General features: G+C 43.2%; 1 protein-coding gene across 1 annotated transcript in view; it reads right to left on the reverse strand.

The window, feature by feature from the left end:
• The window catches only part of TICRR (TOPBP1 interacting checkpoint and replication regulator), a 3,405,639-nt gene that overhangs the window by 1,416,667 nt on the left and 1,970,241 nt on the right, over nt 1-18,731 (reverse strand). Inside the window, exon 14 of the mRNA XM_044078205.1 lies at nt 15,534-15,767. Within this exon, the coding sequence (XP_043934140.1) occupies nt 15,534-15,767 (234 nt within the window). The remainder of the gene's footprint in view (nt 1-15,533; nt 15,768-18,731) is intronic.

The following is an 18,731-nucleotide window of genomic DNA, read 5'->3' on the forward strand; positions in this document are numbered from 1 at the left end:
ATCTCTTCACAGTCTCATAAAATGTGCCAAGTAATTCAGCGACCCAAAGGCAAAGGACATTGAAGCATAAACACGCTTTTTAAATCCCTCCAACACCCTAGACACTCTATCGGGGGGGGGGGGGGTTGGAGAGAACTCTGGTCTGCTAGTTATTTTCTTGTAGCTGCAGCCACAACCATGGCATCAACAGGTACTCCATTGCTCTAGTGTGTATGGGTCCTGGGGGGGGGGGGTTAAGAATTTTATCCGGTCTTTAAGGTATTGGCTCAACCGTGTCCATCTCCCTTCACTCTGCCAAGAGACTAAGTCAATGAGCTTATCAGCTGGGGGGGTCACCCAAGAAGTAGATGGGACAGAGACAAAAGTCTCCAGGAACACCAATTCCTGTTGGGAGGGGGCATCAGAAAACCAAAACATTTTTGTTTCAAGAGTTCCAGAATATCGTCAGGCGATGATCTGGGGGAGCCCTCCTCCATTAAAGTCAGTGTCCTCTGTGAGAGATTCCTAGGGGGAATCCTCCAAGTGCCTCGTCTTGCACATCCTCTTTTGAGAGACTACTTCAGTGGGTGTTCTGGTGAAGTGTCAGAAGAGAACAATGAAATGATGGCCTGGCTGGAGGCTCACTTGGGTTGGCTGCCACAGTGGAAGAGATGGTCGAGGCTCAGAAAGTACAGTTTTGTACCTACCATAAATGTAGATGTCAGATAGATATGCAACTGCAGTCCTGACATATGGGCTGTCCTGCCTCAGGCAGCCCTTCGGTTGGCCGGATTCCAAAGTCTGGGTCCGGCGTCGGCTGATGTCGCCTCTTCCCCGACGTCAGAGCGGCTGGGGTATAAAAGCATCAGCCGACGCCATCTTCTTCAGTGTTTCTTGCCCCAGATGCCAGGTGCCCTCCAAGGAAGACTAAATTTAGAGAATGGATAAAAATTCCAGACATGCACAACAGTAATAAACAGATACACCATAACAGATATCCCCAGCTAATTTGAAAAAGGGGGAGTGGACCCAAAAAAGAGAATTACAGAGGGGTAGGAGGGAGGGAAAACCTGACTGCAGTTGCATATGTATCGGACATCTACATTTATGGTAGGTACAAAACTGTACTATGTCCTTCAAGAATGCAACTGCAGTCCGCACATATGGGTTGAATACCATAGCCAAGCTGGGGGTGGTAGGATCTAAGAAAGGGATGGTGTAGCTAAAATGCCCTGCAGGACTGCCGAAGCAAAGCCTGCTCGTGATCTGGAGTATAAAGGCAGGTTGTAGTGTTTGGTAAATGTATGCACGGAGCTCCATGTAGCAGCCTCTAGAATGTCCCTTTGTAGCCACTCCTCTTAGAAAGGCTGTGGATGTAGCTATAGCTCTGGTGGAGTGTGGCCTAATATTGGCTGGCACACCTTTTCCATGGAAAGAGTAACAGAATCTGATGCAGTGTCCAATCCATTTTGAAATTGTTTGTTTGGAGATTGCCTTTCCTTGAACTCCAGCAGCATAGGTTACAAATAGTTGATCAGACTTTCTGGTGGTCTTTGTTCTGTCCAAGTAGTAGCGTAATTGGCTGTGTAAGTCCAAAGTGTGCAGCAACTTTTCCCCCTTATTTTGAGGATTGGGAAAGTAGGCAGGTGAATTGCTTGATTTAGAGACACCCTGGATATCACTTTTGGCATGAATGAAGGATTGGTTCTTAGAGAAACGCTGTCCTGATGAAAAATGAGAAAGGGAGGTACTGCCATGAGGGCCTGTATCTCCGAGACTCTTCTTGCTGAGGTAACTGCCAGCAGGAAAACCGTTTTCCAGGAGAGAAATTGCATTTCTGAAGATGCTGCTGGTTCAAAAGGAGGAAGAGTTAATTTTTCCAAGACGAAATTGAGGTCCCATGCAGGTATTGGTGGTTTTCTGGGAGGTTTGATATTCTTTATACCTCTTAGAAACTGTCTTAGCAAGGGATGCGAAAACACAGGTGGGTCACAGTTGTATTTTGCTGAGATTGCTGAAGCGTGAAATTTTATGGAAGAATATGAGAGGCCACTATGAAACATTTCTGCCAAGTATTCTAATATCTGTGGTATGCTCATTACTGATGCATCCTGACCCTTGCTGGCATTCCAGATGATGAATCTCTTCCACTTGGCTGAATAGGTTTTTCTGGTGGAAGGTCTGCGCGCTTCCAGCAAGATTTCTTGTACTTTTTTGGAAAGAGAGATATGGGTGAAAGGCATGGGACCCTCCAAGCTGTCAGCTGCAATGTTTGCAGGTTTTGATGAACAGTCCTGTAATTGTGCTGAGTTAGGAGCAGAGGCCATTGAGGCAAGGGCCACGGTTTGGTGTGAGTTATGCTCAGTAGCAATGGATACCAGTGCTGCCTTGGCCAGTCTGGAGCTATCAAAATTCCTTCTGGTTGTTCTGCTTTGATCTTCAGTAACACCTTGGTCAGTAATGGTAGAGGAGGGAATGCATAAACTGTTAGGGAATTCCAGCTGAAGGAGAGAGCATCCGTTCTCCAGGCTAGAGGATGGTGCGTCCTTGAACAGAACTTCTCCAGGTGATGATTGAGGTAAGAAGCAAAGAGATCTATGTCCGGTCTTCCCCATGCACTTGTCATTTGTGAGAAAATGTGTGGATGCAGCATCCATTCGAGCGGATCCAAGAAATTTCTGCTCAGCCTGTCCGCCAGAACATTGTCCTTGCCTGGAACAAACTGGGATTGCAAGTGGATGTTCAGATTCAGGGACTTTTCCCAAAGAGTCATTGTTAGTCTGTAGAGGGGGTAAGAGTGAGGGCCTCCCTGCTTGTTTATATACCACATGGCAGTGGTGTTGTCTGTCCTTATTAGCAGATGACCTTGTTGAAGGGATTTCCCGAAGGCCTCGATTGCATGTATCACTGCCAACATCTCTTTTTGATTTATGTGCAGATGCATTTCCCTGGGAGTCCATTGCTCTTGAATGCATCTGCCCTCCATGTGCGCCCCCCCATCCATGATCTGAGGCATCTGTTGTAATGGTTTGACTTGCTAGAGGTTTGTTAAAAGACATGCCTTTGTTTAAATGACTTGCTTGAGCCCACCACAAAAGTTCCCTTTGCAGGCATGGAATGAGTGGTCTTACGTCTTCTAGATTGTGGCTGTGTTGAGACCATAAGATTTTTAGGTACCATTTTAACTTTCTCATGTGTAGTCTTGCCAGAGGTACCAGAAGAATGCAAGATGCCATGAACCCCAGGGCCTGCAGGATTTTCCTTGCGGTCAGCTGGGTGAGCTTTGCTAGGCTTTTGAAGTAATCTGGTAAATGTTCTTGTTTCTCCTCTGTGAGGAAAGCCATTTGTGATTGTGTGTCCAATTTGGCTCCTAGAAAAATAACCTGTTGGGATGGCAGTAGTCTTGATTTTTGAATGTCGACTGTGTATCCCAAAGCCTGTAGTAACTGAATGACATAGTCCAAGTTTCTTATCAAGGTTTCTTTGCTGTCTGCTTGTATAAGGCAGTCGTCCAGGTAAGGGTATATTTGAATCCCCTGGAGCCTGCAATGTGCAACTACTGATGCCAGGCATTTCGTGAATACTCTGGGCGCAGTAGATAAGCCAAACGGCAATGCTGAGAATTGATAATGCTCTGACCCTGCAAGAAATCTGAGGTATCTTCTGCAACTGTGTCTGATTGGGACATGCAGGTATGCCTCCTTGAGGTCCAGAGTAACCAGCCAAGACCCCTTGCCCAGCATGGGAAGGAGTTGCTGTAAAGTCAGCATTTTGAATTTTGGCACAATAAGAAAAGTGTTTAGAGCGGACAAGTCCAGTATAGGTCTCCATTGCTTTTCTTTTCTTGGAACAAGGAACAGTCTTGAATAGACTCCCTGGCCTTGTTCCTGAGGAGGAACCTTTTCTATTGCTTTTATTTGTAACAGCTTTGAAACTTGTATGAGTGCCTCTGCCCTTTGATTTTGTGGCAGATTTGGCATGCCTTGTCTCGTTGGTAAGGTGTGGAAGTGGAACCTGTAACCTTTGTCTACTATGTCCAGAATCCATTTGTCCTTGGTTAAAATGTGCCAGTTCTTTGAGAATAAGGATAATTTTCCACCTATAGGTGCTTCTCTTTGAGCCTTGATCAGCGGAGTGAAAGTCAAGTCATTGTGATTGTCCCTGTGGTGCAGCTGAACTCCCTGCGCCACTTCTCTGATTTGGTGGTTGCCACTGGCGGCCCCTGTAGGAGCCTCGGTATTGCCCTCTACCTCGAGCACGCCTGTTTTTTCCGCTTTGAAACTTGTCAGTGTCTGGAAAGGACCAATTCTTTGAGGGCCAATTCCTGCTGAATCTGGATGGCTGAACCTGGAGGAAATCCTTGACTGTCTGTACTGATTTAGCCTTTTCCTCAATAGACTTCAACACATCCTGTGCATTAGCACCAAAAAGCTTCTGTTTTTCCAGAGGTGCATCTAGGAGCTTTACTTTAATATGGTCTGGCAGTGGCTGTTCTTTCAGCCAAGCATGTCTACGTATAACGGCCCCTGTCATAGCTGCCCTACATGAAGCTTCCAATGCATCATAACCACACTGAAGAAAATGTTTGCTAACCTGCTGAGTGTTATGAACCAAATCCTGCAATGCCTTTCTATTTATAGGCTCAGGAGAGGCTAACGTTTTCTGCAAATCATCCATTAAGTAATCCTGGTACTGAAACATATGAAAAAGACAGTTAAGTGACCTCATGGCAAGGGTGGAAGAGGTATAAACTTTTTTGCCCCATCTCTCCAGGGACCTTGATTCCCTGTCTGCGGGCAAAGGGTTTTTGGCCGAGGAAGTAGCCACTCCTTTGGGCCCCTGAGAAATAGTTTCTAGATCCACAGAGTGGGCCTTAAAGAGATGCTTATGAGTTTCAGGAACCCTGTAATATCTGTCTGGCTTGACAGGAGCAGGAGGGAGAGAATCAGGGGAAGCACTGGAGTCTGAGTATACATCATCCAAGACATCCAACACTGGAGGAATAGCTAATGGTCTGTGCTGGGGTAACTTAAGGAAGGTACGTAGCCTTTTCCTGGACCCTGCCACTGAAAATGTTCTCTCATGGAGTGGAGAACTTCTCCGAAAGAAATATCCTCTGGAGGAGAGGCAAAAGGAATTGATTCCTCAGCATCAGAGTCCTCGTAGGCCTGGAAGGATTCTTCCTGGGTATCTGAGTGCTCTGAATCCCTAGAGGCTTCATCCGAAGAGAGGGTATCTGTCTGCTCAGTCCTAGGCCTTTTATCTGCAGGAGGCTGAGAACCTCTGTCTGGATGCGACTGAGAACCTCTGATTAGAGAGATTAGATCTACAGCTAGGGTCATGATCTGTTTATCAGAAGAGGGGCCCTGGGAAAAAGTTTTAGGAGGATGGGCCTTAGCCTGGCTGGCAGCCTTAGCACGTGTGTAGGCCTTGATGGACATGGAGACCGGAGGCCTAGCTGCCCCACATGCAGGAGTAACTTTATCCACTGGTATGGTGTCAGGTAAATCTTGAGCTTCGGTTTCGGGAGGAAAATCAACAACCGGCACCGGGGAAACTTCCAGGACCGAAGTACGCGGTAAAGCGGTGTCGTCGGCCTGGAGCGGTAGAATTACCGCCTCCGAAGAGACCGATGCACTCGCGGAAGGCTTAGGCATGGTATCGGTGGACGACGCGGGCCGAGGATGTCGGTCCTGGTCCTTGCGTTTTTTGGAAATTTGTGCTGTCGGTTGTTCCGACGGCATGATATAAGCGTAATTTTTGCCAAAAAAGTCTTCGGCAAATTCTGCCCGGCGCCTGAGTGTGCGCTTATTAAAGCAAGCACAGGCAGCACAGGCCGAGACGTTGTGGTCTGGGCCCAGGCAGGGAAGGCAGTAAGAATGGAAGTCCTTATGAGGTATTTGTTTACCACAAGACAAACAATTATTAACCTTTTCAATTTTTTCTAACATCAGCTGAGGCAAGAAAAATGTTCCCCAACGGGGTACTTAGCTTTTTGATGACTTCGGTAACTGAAAACACAGGAGCTGACCGACCGGCACTTGCGAACTGCTTCTGCTTCGGGCACCGCGCGGCAAGAAAGACTGAAGAAGATGGTGTCTGCTGATGCTTTTATACCCCAGCCGCTCTGATGTCGGGGAAGAGGCGACATCAGCCGATGCCGGATCTAGACTTTGGAATCCGGCCGACCGAAGGGCTGCCTGAGGCAGGACAACCCATATGTCAGGACTGAAGTTGCATTCTTGAAGGACATCACAGAAAGTACAGTGGTGTACACTTACCATAAATATAGATATTCGAGTGTATTCACTGTTGCAGTCAATACATTTGGGTTATCTGCTTGCAGGTAGCCCTCAGTCGGCCTGATTAACAAAGTCTTGGGTCCTGCGTCGGTTGCTGTCCCTTTTTACATGACGTCAGGAGTATAAAGCATGCTGCCAATATCATTACATTAGTCTTTCTTGCCATGCCCGAAGCAGAAGCAGTTTGCAAGTGTCAGTTGGCAGACTCCTGAAATTTTCGACTCAGATCCGAACCCATCAGTTGAGGAACAAATGAAAATGACAACATAAGATTTAATATTTCAAAAACCAAGTCACTTACATCTAAAGATATTCTTTTTCATATTGCTGATTATATAATTACACATGTATTTTCACATTTCTGTAAATATCCCATTAAACATGCACTTAGAAAGGAATTTCTTGCGGTCGTGTGAAATGTATGTATGATAAAAGTGTTCTAATAGTATGTAAAAGCGCACGCTGTACGGCTTTCCAAGATATGGCAATTTGCTTGTGAAAGATTAGCAAAAGATATAATTCTAGGTTTGTGTTACTTATAATAAATTTATGAAAAGACGATAAATGCACCAACTTTTATGACTGTAAAGATTGCTTCTGGGTGACAAAGTTGCTATTACTACAGTTTTAAAAGATTTTACTGTTCATAAAATATGTACATTTGTTTATCTTAAGTTTTTTAGTTCATTTTTCAGAAATGCTCTGGAAAGTAAGAATGTGTGTAGGCTGCTAGAGGTGTGGCATTCCTCACCACAAAGGTGTTAATTAGTTTAATGAGCCTTGGTTCCCCCCCTTCTCAACAATACTGGTATGATCAAATGTTTCATACATGTGAGAATCAGATGCCATACCTGCCTCTTGCAAGTTTGCTGATGCCTGAGAAGTAATCTGGCATACCATGGGTTCCTGCAACACCTCAACGGGTATGTCCCAGTCTGACTGGGCCAGACAGTGGTTCAGGTCTAGACACTCTGAGTTTCTATTTTGGGCAAGTGGGATGATGGATGTCAACTGTTCTGCCATTTTAGATTAGGAGAAGTATTCCAAGAGCTGTCTCTTTAAATAACAGTTCAATAAGAAAAGATGCATGCGTAGGGTTTTCAGAACAACCAACTGAAAAATCTGACAATTCTTACAGTTGTGTTCAGCTCCAACACAAAACAAGCACTGGAAGCTGAGATCCTTCTAAGGAAACTGTCCAACACAATCACACTTCCCCCTCTTAGCTGAATTGTAACAAATTTAAACACTAAAGTACAAGGAAAAAAGGAAAGTTCCCCAATTGGACACTTATCTGAATACGCAAAGGTAGCACAAAACAAACACGTGAACAAACGTGATCGAACTAACTAGCTCACAGAGGGTAATTGGCTAGGCTTAAAATGGTCCATGAGGGCAGTTAGCCTAGTAATAATCTATGAATCTACGAAAGATGGTAGGAGACCTCTTACATTCAAGATGGCTGTAAGACAGGCTGAAAATCTTATGCTCATATGTCCGCTTATGAACTATTATGCCTACAGGCTTAGGTCATATGTCAGATGTATGACTGTATGATATGTGGTTTGGTTTAGGAACCCAGGTTGAATATTGATTTACCTTGGTGAGATAATCCAACAGCACTAGAATACTGCAAAAGTGATATAAGAAAGGACATCGATATACCCAGAATAACGTCCAAGGGAAAAAGTGAAGTACAAGGGAAAGCATAACTGTACAGTTTATATCATGCTGAAGTGAAAGAAAACTGCTAAAAAGAAAACATCTGAAAAATGGATGAAAATGATGAAATCTTCTATTAATGCATGCATACTCATGCCATTACTTAAAATTTGAAAATTTAAATAAAGGTGTTAAAAAATAAATCTAATGATAAATCATACACAGTAAAATACTACACACCCAAAAAAAATGACAATTCAATAATATATTCTAAGAGGCAAACAAACCAGGGCAGGCTGACAGAAAGAAGGCACAACTCCACACTGAGGAATCTACTTCTTGCACTTGAAGTGTTCAAACATAGGAAGCAAAGCCAAACTGAAACATTTCCTCTGTGTAATTATCTTTTGGCTAGTGGGGGCTGGTTCTTTTGTGTTCTTGTAAAAAAAAAAGAAGAAGCTGTTCTGGTTTTTAAGCCCTAACTTGGATAGGGTTTCTGTCTTTACAAGACTGGAGAAGTTGTTGACCGCAACTGAGCTGGAAATATAAGTATCTTGATTTTTTTGATTATTTTTACAGATTACTGTTTTTAAAATTTAATATATATATGTATATATATATATATATATATATATATATATATATATATATATATAAAGCACTTTGTCTATTCAGTATCTTCACAAATCCTTATCTGTTTAAAAACTTTCATTTGTCTCTCTAGTGCTTGCTGTCTGAAGGCTATTGTGTAAACTGAAACAGTTCCTCTGTGTAATTATCTTTTGGCTAGTGGGGGCTGGTTCTTTTGTGTTCTTGTAAAAAAAAAAAAAAAAAAAAAGAAGAAGCTGTTCTGGTTTTTAAGCCCTAACTTGGATAGGGTTTCTGTCTTTACAAGACTGGAGAAGTTGTTGACCGCAACTGAGCTGGAAATATAAGTATCTTGATTTTTTTGATTATTTTTACAGATTACTGTTTTTAAAATTTAATATATATAAAGCACTTTGTCTATTCAGTATCTTCACAAATCCTTATCTGTTTAAAAACTTTCATTTGTCTCTCTAGTGCTTGCTGTCTGTAGGCTATTGTGTAAACTGAAACATTTCTTCTGTGTAATTATCTTTTGGCTAGTGGGGGCTAGTTCTCTTGTGTTCTTGTAAAAAAAAAAAGAAGAAGCTGTTCTGGTTTTTAAGCCCTAACTTGGATAGGGTTTCTGTCTTTACAAGACTGGAGAAGTTGTTGACCGCAACTGAGCTGGAAATATAAGTATCTTGATTTTTTTGATTATTTTTACAGATTACGGTTTTTAAAATTTAATATATATAAAGCACTTCGTCTATTCAGTATCTTCACAAATCCTTATCTGTTTAAAAACTTTCATTTGTCTCTCTAGTGCTTGCTGTCTGTAGGCTATTTTGTCCCACCCTCCCTCGCTGTTGGTTTCTTGCTCTTATACTTGGTGGCTTTGCAGTTGCCCGCCCCTACTGTGACACACCTCCCAGTCTAGTGTCATTAGCTCATTCTGCCTAATACAGAGAGAACATTTGATAAGGCCTTCTGTTCCTCCTTTTTCCCTTTCAAAAAGTAAAACAAAACTTTTTCTTTTTTTTTTCTCTTTCGCCTGAACCTTCTTGTGTTCTGACTGTCCTTCTCAAACATTTTGGAAATATACAGTATATTTCAAAGCATTTGTTATAACTGTATTTGTTATAACTGATTTAAGTATTTTTTTCTGGCTTTTTGATTATTTACTGCTTGGCGACTGCATTTTCGCCTGTTTATACAGCTCTGCATTCTATTTAAACTGTTTTTGTGTTGATTAACTGTTTTGCACTTTTAAAAAGTTATTTGTTGCTTAATTTTACCTGTAGTGCTAACACACTCAAGTGCGCTAGCCGTTTAAAAGCATTTATAGCATTTACTGTCTGTTTTTCCTCTGTTTTCTGCAAAAAAGAAAAAAACAAAAACAAAAAAATCTTGTTTTCCCACCTTACTGAACTAGAATACTCCAGTCTTCAGAGTTTGCTGATCTCGGGGCTTTGTCTTGGTTCCTGTGCTATTCCATATCCTTATTTGGATAAAAGGAAGTGTCTTTGTTCACCAGTGGGAGTGGGGAGCACTGAGCAGCCTATTTGTCCCTAGAGGAGTGGTTTCAGCCAGAAACTTGTAGTCTATTGTCCATTTTGGGTCAATTCCTAGCTCTTTTTAGCCCCCTGTAATAAGGCTCGCTTTAGCGAGCTTTTTCGCTTGTATTCAACTCAGCACCGCTCCTCGTGGTGTCCTGCAGAGTTCTACAGGCAGCAGAGAGCAAAAGAGTGACTTTTTCCTGATTTACGTATTTTTTTCTGGCTTTTTGATTATTTACTGCTTAGCGACTGCATTTTCACCTGTTTATACAGCTCTGCATTTTATTTAAACTGTTTTTGTGTTGATTGTTTTGCACTTTTAAAAAGTTATTTGTTGCTTAATTTTACCTGTAGGCTAACAAACTCAAGTGCGCTAGCCGTTTAAAAGCATTTATAGCATTTACTGTCTGTTTTTCCTCTGTTTTCTGCAAAAAAGACAAAAACAAAAAAAAAATCTTGTTTTCCTGCCTTACTGAACTAGAATAGTCCAGTCTTCAGAGTTTGCTGATCTCTGGGCTTTGTCTTGGTTCCTGTGCTATTCCATATCCTTATTTGGATAAAAGGAAGCGTCTTTGTTCACCAGTGGGAGTGGGGAGCACTGAGCAGCCTATTTGTCCCTAGAGGAGTGGTTTCAGCCAGAAACTTGTAGTCTATTGGCCATTTTGGGTCAATTCCTAGCTCTTTTCAGCCCCCTGTAATAAAGCCCGCTTTAGCGTGATTTAGCGCGGAGTTGCCCATAGAGCACCGCCGGTTAAACTATTTCTGGCTCCGTAAAGTCTGCTCTTCAATTTTTCCCTTAGAACTTCTCTACTTGCAATCTAAACAGTCTATTCTCTATCTCAAAAGCTCAGCACTTGCTCCTAAAGCATTTTTATATAGGTAAAGTACTTATATACTAAACAAAGTACTACATTAGCCTAGAATCCCCTTGAGTACCCATTTCCCTATAGGTCCCTTCTGACTCAGCAAACTTTTTCACTTTTTCTAGCATGTCGAAGGGTCAGTTGCTAGCATCCTCTCCTGTTCAGCTGGTGAATCTGGGCATCTTGAGGCAATGTTACAATTGCCTCATGTACACAGACAACCCACTCCTTCTCCCACAAAACACAAATACATGTGAGAGATGCAACTATATAGCCAAACTGGAGGCTTAGCTCTCTCAACTCAGGACTGGCAAGACCAGACAGGAGGAGAAGGAAACCACGCACACCACAAACCCAGTTTCACATAGAACTATCACAACTGCAAAACAAACACATAAACACACAAAGACATACTCGGAGGCACTGATCAAAAATCTACCAAAACTACAGAGGCCTCCAAAGCAGACACCCAAGCAACTGCCACCTCAAGACATAAGACATGCAACACATAGTTCTCAAAGTCAGTGTGCTAAACAGTCACAGCCCTTAAGGCCAAACACAATGCCAGACACACTTGTTATAGGTGACTCCATAGTCAAGACACACTGACGTCCCACTCACCAGACTGAACAAGGAAAAGATCACAGTAAGCTGCCCGTCAGGCGCTAGAATCTGCCACATAACACAAGCACTCGGGTCACTCCACAGCAAGTACAAGTATGACTCAGTCATTGTCCATGCCGGTGTGAACGACCTGAGATGTACCTCCCTGGACTACATGAAGAGAGACAGAGGAGCTCTCAGATTATGTAGCCCAGGCCGGTATGACCCTGACCCTGAGCAGTATCCTACCCTCACCAAGAGTGATGCCACAATACAGAGACAAAATGATCAGCTTTAATAAATGGCTTAATTACTGGTGTCATTCTAAGGGAATCCAATGTCTGTCTGCCTGGGATGACATGCTCGACAAGCCACGCTGGGGATGGCTTGCACCTGTCACCCCTGGGCTTCTGGATATTGGCAAAGGCTCTTGCCACCCCCATAGTGCCTTTTTTAGGCAAGGCTCAAATGATAAACCTACCACCCTAGAAAACAAAAATGGAGAAAAACTAAGGGTAATACTGCTCAATGCCAGAAGTCTAAACCTCAAGATGCACGCCCTCGAAGCCCTCCTCAGTATGGAGAACATCGATGTCTGTGCTGTGACTGAAACCTGGTTCAAGGCTCCTGAGAGCACCCCAGCACTATCAGGTTATACCTCATATCATGCGTTCCGGACCCAAAATCCGGACCGAACCACAAAAGGAGGGGGAGTATCCAGATTCATAAAGGATACCCACACCTCCAGGTTAGTGGCAACGCACGAAGCATCGGAGACCATCCAGGTGCAATTAACCATAGGTAAAACTGCCCTACAGTTTGTAGCATGCTACAGACCACCCTCTCAAACTCAGGAAACCCACACAGCCTTCCTGAAGACACTGGACAGTATGAATGTCTCTCCAAACACCATCATATTGGGTGACTTCAACTACCCAAACATAGAATGGGAACATTACTCAAGCCCCAACACCCTAGCCCAAAGGTTCCTGGAGTTCATAAACTCAAATGCTATGGAACAACTAGTCACCATTCCCACAAGAGGAGAAAATATACTAGACCTGATCATCACAAACATGGGGACAAAATGCACCACACCGGAAGTATATCCCTCATTGGTGAGATCAGACCATAAGTTAATCTCACTGGAGATCCACATCCCGCCCCCAACCCAAGCAAAAAAGACCACAGTGAAGAACTTCTCAAAAGCAAACTTCACACTTCTTAAGACTGGAGTGGTATCCTTCAAGGCCCCCGAGCCAGTGGAAACCACAACCCATGCTGCTGAAACCCTTACAAATGCCTTCTACGAGCACCTCCAGGAATGTATGGATCAAGCAATCCCTAATAAAATCAAGACCCTTTCCACCAAAGGCAGGCGCCCGGTCTGGTGGACCCCAGCCATAAACAAACTCTACAAGAGGAGAAAGCTACTACATGACAGAGCAAAATCCCTAAAGGGGATGGCATCTCCGATCACTACTAGCAAAAAACTATGATCACTCATAAAATCATCCAAGGCCAACTTTGAGAGAAAAATCGCTAATGACACAAAAGACAATCATAAGGCCTTCTTTAGCTATGTTAGAAACCTGGGTGGAAACTCCCAGATATGCTCAGAATTAGTCCAAAATGATACAAAAATCACCGAACCCACAGACATTGCCAACATACTGGCAGACAGGTTCAGTGCAAATTTCTCCCCTCCCTCCCCCCCAAAAGGAGAAATATCTATCCCACCAGAGTCTAGCCTCCCAAACATCTCAGATGCCCAGGTGAGAGCTGCTCTCTCTAAAGCAAAAAACACAGCATCAATGGGACCGGACGGTGTCCCCGGCTGTGTGCTACACGAACTCAATGAGGAACTAAACCCACACATAAGGCTGTTGTTTAATCTTAGCCTTACTACAAGATACGTACCCAAAGAATGGCGTACGGCAACTGTGGTCCCACTCCACAAAGGCCGTGCTTCTATGGACCCTGGAAATTACCGCCCCATAAGCTTGACGAGCCTTGTCTGCAAAGCTATGGAGAGGATCATAATGGAACTCATAAATAAAGACATTGGGGACCTACAGACACTGGATCCTACCCAATTTGGCTTCGTCAAGGGCAGATCCTGCCTCTTGAACTTGGTCGACTTTTTCGAAACAGTCACGAAGGCCATTGATGAGGGTAAGACAGTTCACACAGCCTACCTTGACCTAGCAAAAGCGTTCGACACAATACCCCACTCGGGCATCATAGAAAAGCTCACCAGCTTAGATGTAAACCCATATGTCACAAGATGGGTTGCAAACTGGCTCAAGGACAGAACCCACAGGGTTAGAGTTGCTGGTGCCATGTCAAACTCTAAGCCGGTCACGAGCGGTGTCCCACAGGGCTCAGTCCTGGGCCCCCTCTTGTTCGGCATTTATTTTTCTGAAGTGCAGGCAAACATAGGGGGATTGTGGCTGACAAAATTTGCAGATGACTGCAAACTGGGCACCATAATTGACACTCCATCAGACACAGACATCCTCCAGAGAGGTCTCATAGAAATGGATAACTGGTGCCAGAGCCATGGCCTTAAGCTAAATGCCAAAAAATGTATAGTCATACCCTTTGGGAAAAACAAGGTAACCCCTAATTACCAAATAGGTGGTAATCCATTAAACACGGAAGACGTTATCAGGGACCTGGGGACCCAAGTTGACAGTAACCTCTCTTTTGACACTCACATTGCCAAAGTGGTTAGGAAGACCTTCTACATTGCCCACCTGATCATGAAGGGATTCACATCCAGATCAGGAGAGGTCATTGTACCCCGGTACTCTTCACTTATCAGACCAATGATTGAGTACAACGCCCCATTCGGAATGTACCTTACCCGACACCTGCAGCAGTTGGAAAGACCCCAAAAGTTCCTCACCAAAAGGATAAAGGGGCTCAAACATATGTCATACGCTGCCCGACTGAAGAAACTCCAGCTCTAGTCAGTCGCATATCGTCTGTTCAGAGGTGATCTGTGCCTGACATACAAGGCCATGTCCAACCTGGAATTAATGGACATGCTCCACCTCAAAAAATCCAAATCCACCAGAGCCACGAGAGCAAGAGACTTAAACCTCAACACGGATATAAATAGGACGTGCTGGAGGGACAGATTCATCACCCAGAGACTCCCTACACTATGGAACAGAATCCCAGTCCATGTGAGGCAGAGCCCCTCACTGACTCTGTTCAAGAGAAATCTTGACGAGTGGATGGGAGATCGTAGGTTTACCCCGGGAATCATCTCTGTGTCACTGCTGGACAGAGGCACAGCAAACTAATGGGTACAGTATTCTCATCCTAAGGGGTGGTGAAAGCCACACACACTCTGGCTAGGCTTATAAATTCCCTAGGGCAGATAGCCTAGTATGAACCTATGAAAAGCCAGAACAGCTTCCTGATAACAGTCTGCCCCAGCCAACCATTCAAGGATATTCAGATTCCTTAGTTTATCAATATTATCAGTCCAATCCATAAATGAACAAATACATGAGGCAAGTCTTTATAATTGCCTACTGTGAATACAGACATCATCCAAATACACCTGCAACACTGAGCTGCACAACTGAAACAAGAGTTGAACATGTCTCAAAGTAAAAAAGCTGAAAAGGTAGTCACAGCTTCTACATTCATTTATAAATCCAATGACATGAACAAAATATTTATAAACATTCTATAAATGAATGACAAATCTCAGAAAATATTACACTAGAAATGAAACTGGAATATCATAAGAGCATGTGCATAAAATACAGAAAAAACTCAGTGTGGACTATGTCAACTGGTAAGTCGGTCACAAAATTATCAATCATGCTAAGTATACATCAGCTGAAATTAATCTAAACATATGAATGTTACACTGTTAAAAATTAAGCAATCAGCATTTTCTTTTAAATATAACAAGCATTGTGTGGAATGCTCCAACTTGCAAGAATGTACTACTACTGGAGGACAAAGCTTGCACTTACCTCTTTTTCTTGGCAGATCTAGTTCTAAGTTCTTCTAATTCATCAGCTGTAGCACTTGCACAGGAGGGAGCTTTGGAAAGTGGTGGTGGACAGTCAAATGGAGAATCATTTTCTTGATTCATGGATTCATCACTGAAGAAATCCACAGGTAAGGCAGAAGCAAGCTTTCCAGGAATGTGTGTACCCAAACTGTAATAGAGTTCTCCGAGAATTCTGGGAATGGATCCAACATACCTGAGGTGACAAAAGGTAATATACTATTAACAAAAACTTAAGTTTAACATATACGAAATCAAAAGCAAGCAGCAGCATGGAGAATACTGAATGCTGCTTTCACATTCAGTCTTCAGAGTGAACGGAATACAATGAACAAAGGATGACAGTAAACACAGCTATCCTAACATACTTAGTGGTACATGTGATACAAGGCTCCAGACAAAACAGGGATCTCATGCATTTCATTTTGATTCTTACAGTATATGTTGAGTACTACAGTGCAACAGTGAGTAGTGTTGCTATCACATAGCAAGCAATATGGAGTGCTATCTGCACAGTCTACATTCTCCTCTCCATGTCCACATGGGTTTTCTGTGGGTGCCTTGGTTTCCTCCTGCCTCCCAAAAAGATATGCAGCAGGCTGAATGGCACTCTTACAAACTGACTGAAGGTGTGCATGCGGTGTGTGAATGAATGTGTACACTCAGACTTGTGCCCTTTTACCCTATCCAGAAAAAGCTTCAAACTCTTATGCCCATTAGATACTGTGTAGGGCCCAGCATACCTGTGACCCTGTAAAGAATAAAGGGAGGGTCATAGCAAAATGGATGGATGGATGTCATATCTGGAATCTTAATTTTAAGAACAAACTCAGGAAAATAACTTGACAGATGGTTTGGGTGTTGAAACTATCAACACCAACACTAGTCAAAAGCAAAACTTGAATCTTTTGCTCTAAATCAGTGACAACAGTATAGCAGATTAAATCTGATCTAGTCTAATGCGAGTACTATGACGGATTTCTAAACAGATCATTTCTGTACCTATGACACAGTCTTAAATGGTTTTGCAAAGGAAAAATAAGTTTAATGAGCCATTGGTTTAACAGTTAATTTTTGCCTATGATGTCAAAGCTGATCCTAAAAGGTAATGAATGGTCATTTGAGTAAAGAAAAGTCAAAATGCCTCACTGCCTTACTAACCTTAAGCAAGGATAGTAACTTAACTAGATCTGCCACTTAGATGATCTCCAGTTAGGATAATAAAGTGAAAGGATTCAAATTTTCATCTGCAACTCACAATATGGCACTAAGAAGATAATGAAGGAAAATACCCCAAGGCTGATCCTCATAATGACTATGACCCCCTTTTACAAAGGTTGCACATGAAATTGACTGCAGTTGACCCCCTACTACACAGCTAAGGTGAAAGTGGAGTTACATACACTTAACATAAATGTACATGCTAGAGTGTTATTCACTGTTGCAGTCATGACCCGTGGAATTTCCTGCCATGGAAGCTCTTGGCCAGTCCAACAACCACAGAATATTTAACCCTCCTGCTGAAGCAGGCGGATAACCCTGTCAAATCTTACATTTGTGTATAAAGGGAGTCAGCTGGTGCCAAGACCTCAGTACTTTCTTGTCACCAACAAGTAGGAGTCCATCTATATGTCCTTGAAGTCAGAGGTCTGGGACCGTAGATTCCAGAATAAGTGAGGAGGCAGCATGGGTTTTCCTGACTGAGAAGATATATCCTAGCCTATACCATAGGGCAAAGGGGAAGGAGGGAGGGAAAGAAAACTGCATCAGTGAATAGGCCTGTCCAAGAAAAGGAAAGGAAAAAAGCATACATCCTCCAGGCTGACTTCATTTTGTTCCTGGAGCAAAACTTTTCCAAGGGGGCATTTTCTTTGGTGGCAAAAAGATACATCAGTGGCACACCCCATTTTTCGGCTATGCTTTGAAAAACTTCCTGATGCAGTTGCCACTCGTGGGGGTCTGAGAGGCTCCTGCTGAGGTGATCTGCTAGTTGACTGGTTTCTCCTGGTAGGTACTGTGCCACGAGGTGTAGACTTAGACAGTTTGCTGTTTCTCCAAAAGTCAATGGCTAGGAGTTGGTCCCACCCTGGTTGCAAATCTATCAAATAATTGTGGTGTCTGTCTTCACCAGGAGAACTCTGGGTTTCTATTTCTTTTTGATTGCAATCAGGCCTCTTTGGTCTGCCATCAATTCTTTTATGCTGATTCATTTGTTTTTGAACTTGGACTCCCATCTGCCTTGAGTCTGGAAGCTGTTGTAGTGGGATTCCCAGGCTATTTTTGATGCATCTGTTGTCAGTTTGGTCCTGAGGGGTGAACCTGGCGTGAATGCCAAGACTTAGGGAACATGCTTGGATCCACCAGACAAATTCTTTCTTATTTTACTCTGAAGGTGAAAAACTGAGAATGTTGGCACCACGCATTTTTGAGACACCACTGCAATTTTCTCATATCTAGTCTGGCCAGGGGGATCATGAGGATACAAGAGGCAATGTATCTGAGGACCCTGAGATGCTCTCTGGCTGTGAGGTATTTCCTGGCCAAGAACATTTTGAAGTATAACGTTAGAAAGGTAACCTTGCCTGGAGGGAGGAAAGTCTTCTGAAGAGATGAGTCTAATAAAGCTCCTAGAAACACAATACTGTTCACGTTTGTTTGAGATTTTTGGATACTGAGAGTGAACCCCACTGAGGTTAGTGTGTTTTGGGTATAAAGCAGATCTGCTTTAAGTTTTTCTAGGCTTGCTGCTTGAATGAAGCAATAAGTAAGGGTAAACCTTAATTCCCTTTGCCCTGCAGAAGGGGCTAGACATTTTGTGAAAACCCTGAGTGCAGTACACACCCAAAGGGCAGGACACAAAGTACAGTCGTGTACCTACCATAAATGTAGATGTTCAAGTGTATTCACTGTTGCAGTCATTACTCTTGGGTTATCCTGCTGGCAGGCTACCCTTAGTCGGCCAGAATTCCAAAGTCTAGGTCCGCCGTCGGTTACTGTCACCTCTTCCCTGACATCAGTGTGCCAGGGGTATAAAAGATGCAGCCGAAGCCATTTTCTTCAGTTTTTCTTGCCCCAGATGTTAGGTGCCCCCAAAATGGTAGGCTGAAAAATATGCCAATAAAAATGCATGCACAAAAATAACACTTCCTTTATCTACAAG

Source organism: Protopterus annectens, chromosome 7.part0, assembly GCF_019279795.1.
Source record: "Protopterus annectens isolate FY-2018-M chromosome 7.part0, PAN1.0, whole genome shotgun sequence".
Taxonomy (NCBI): Eukaryota; Metazoa; Chordata; order Ceratodontiformes; family Protopteridae; genus Protopterus; species Protopterus annectens.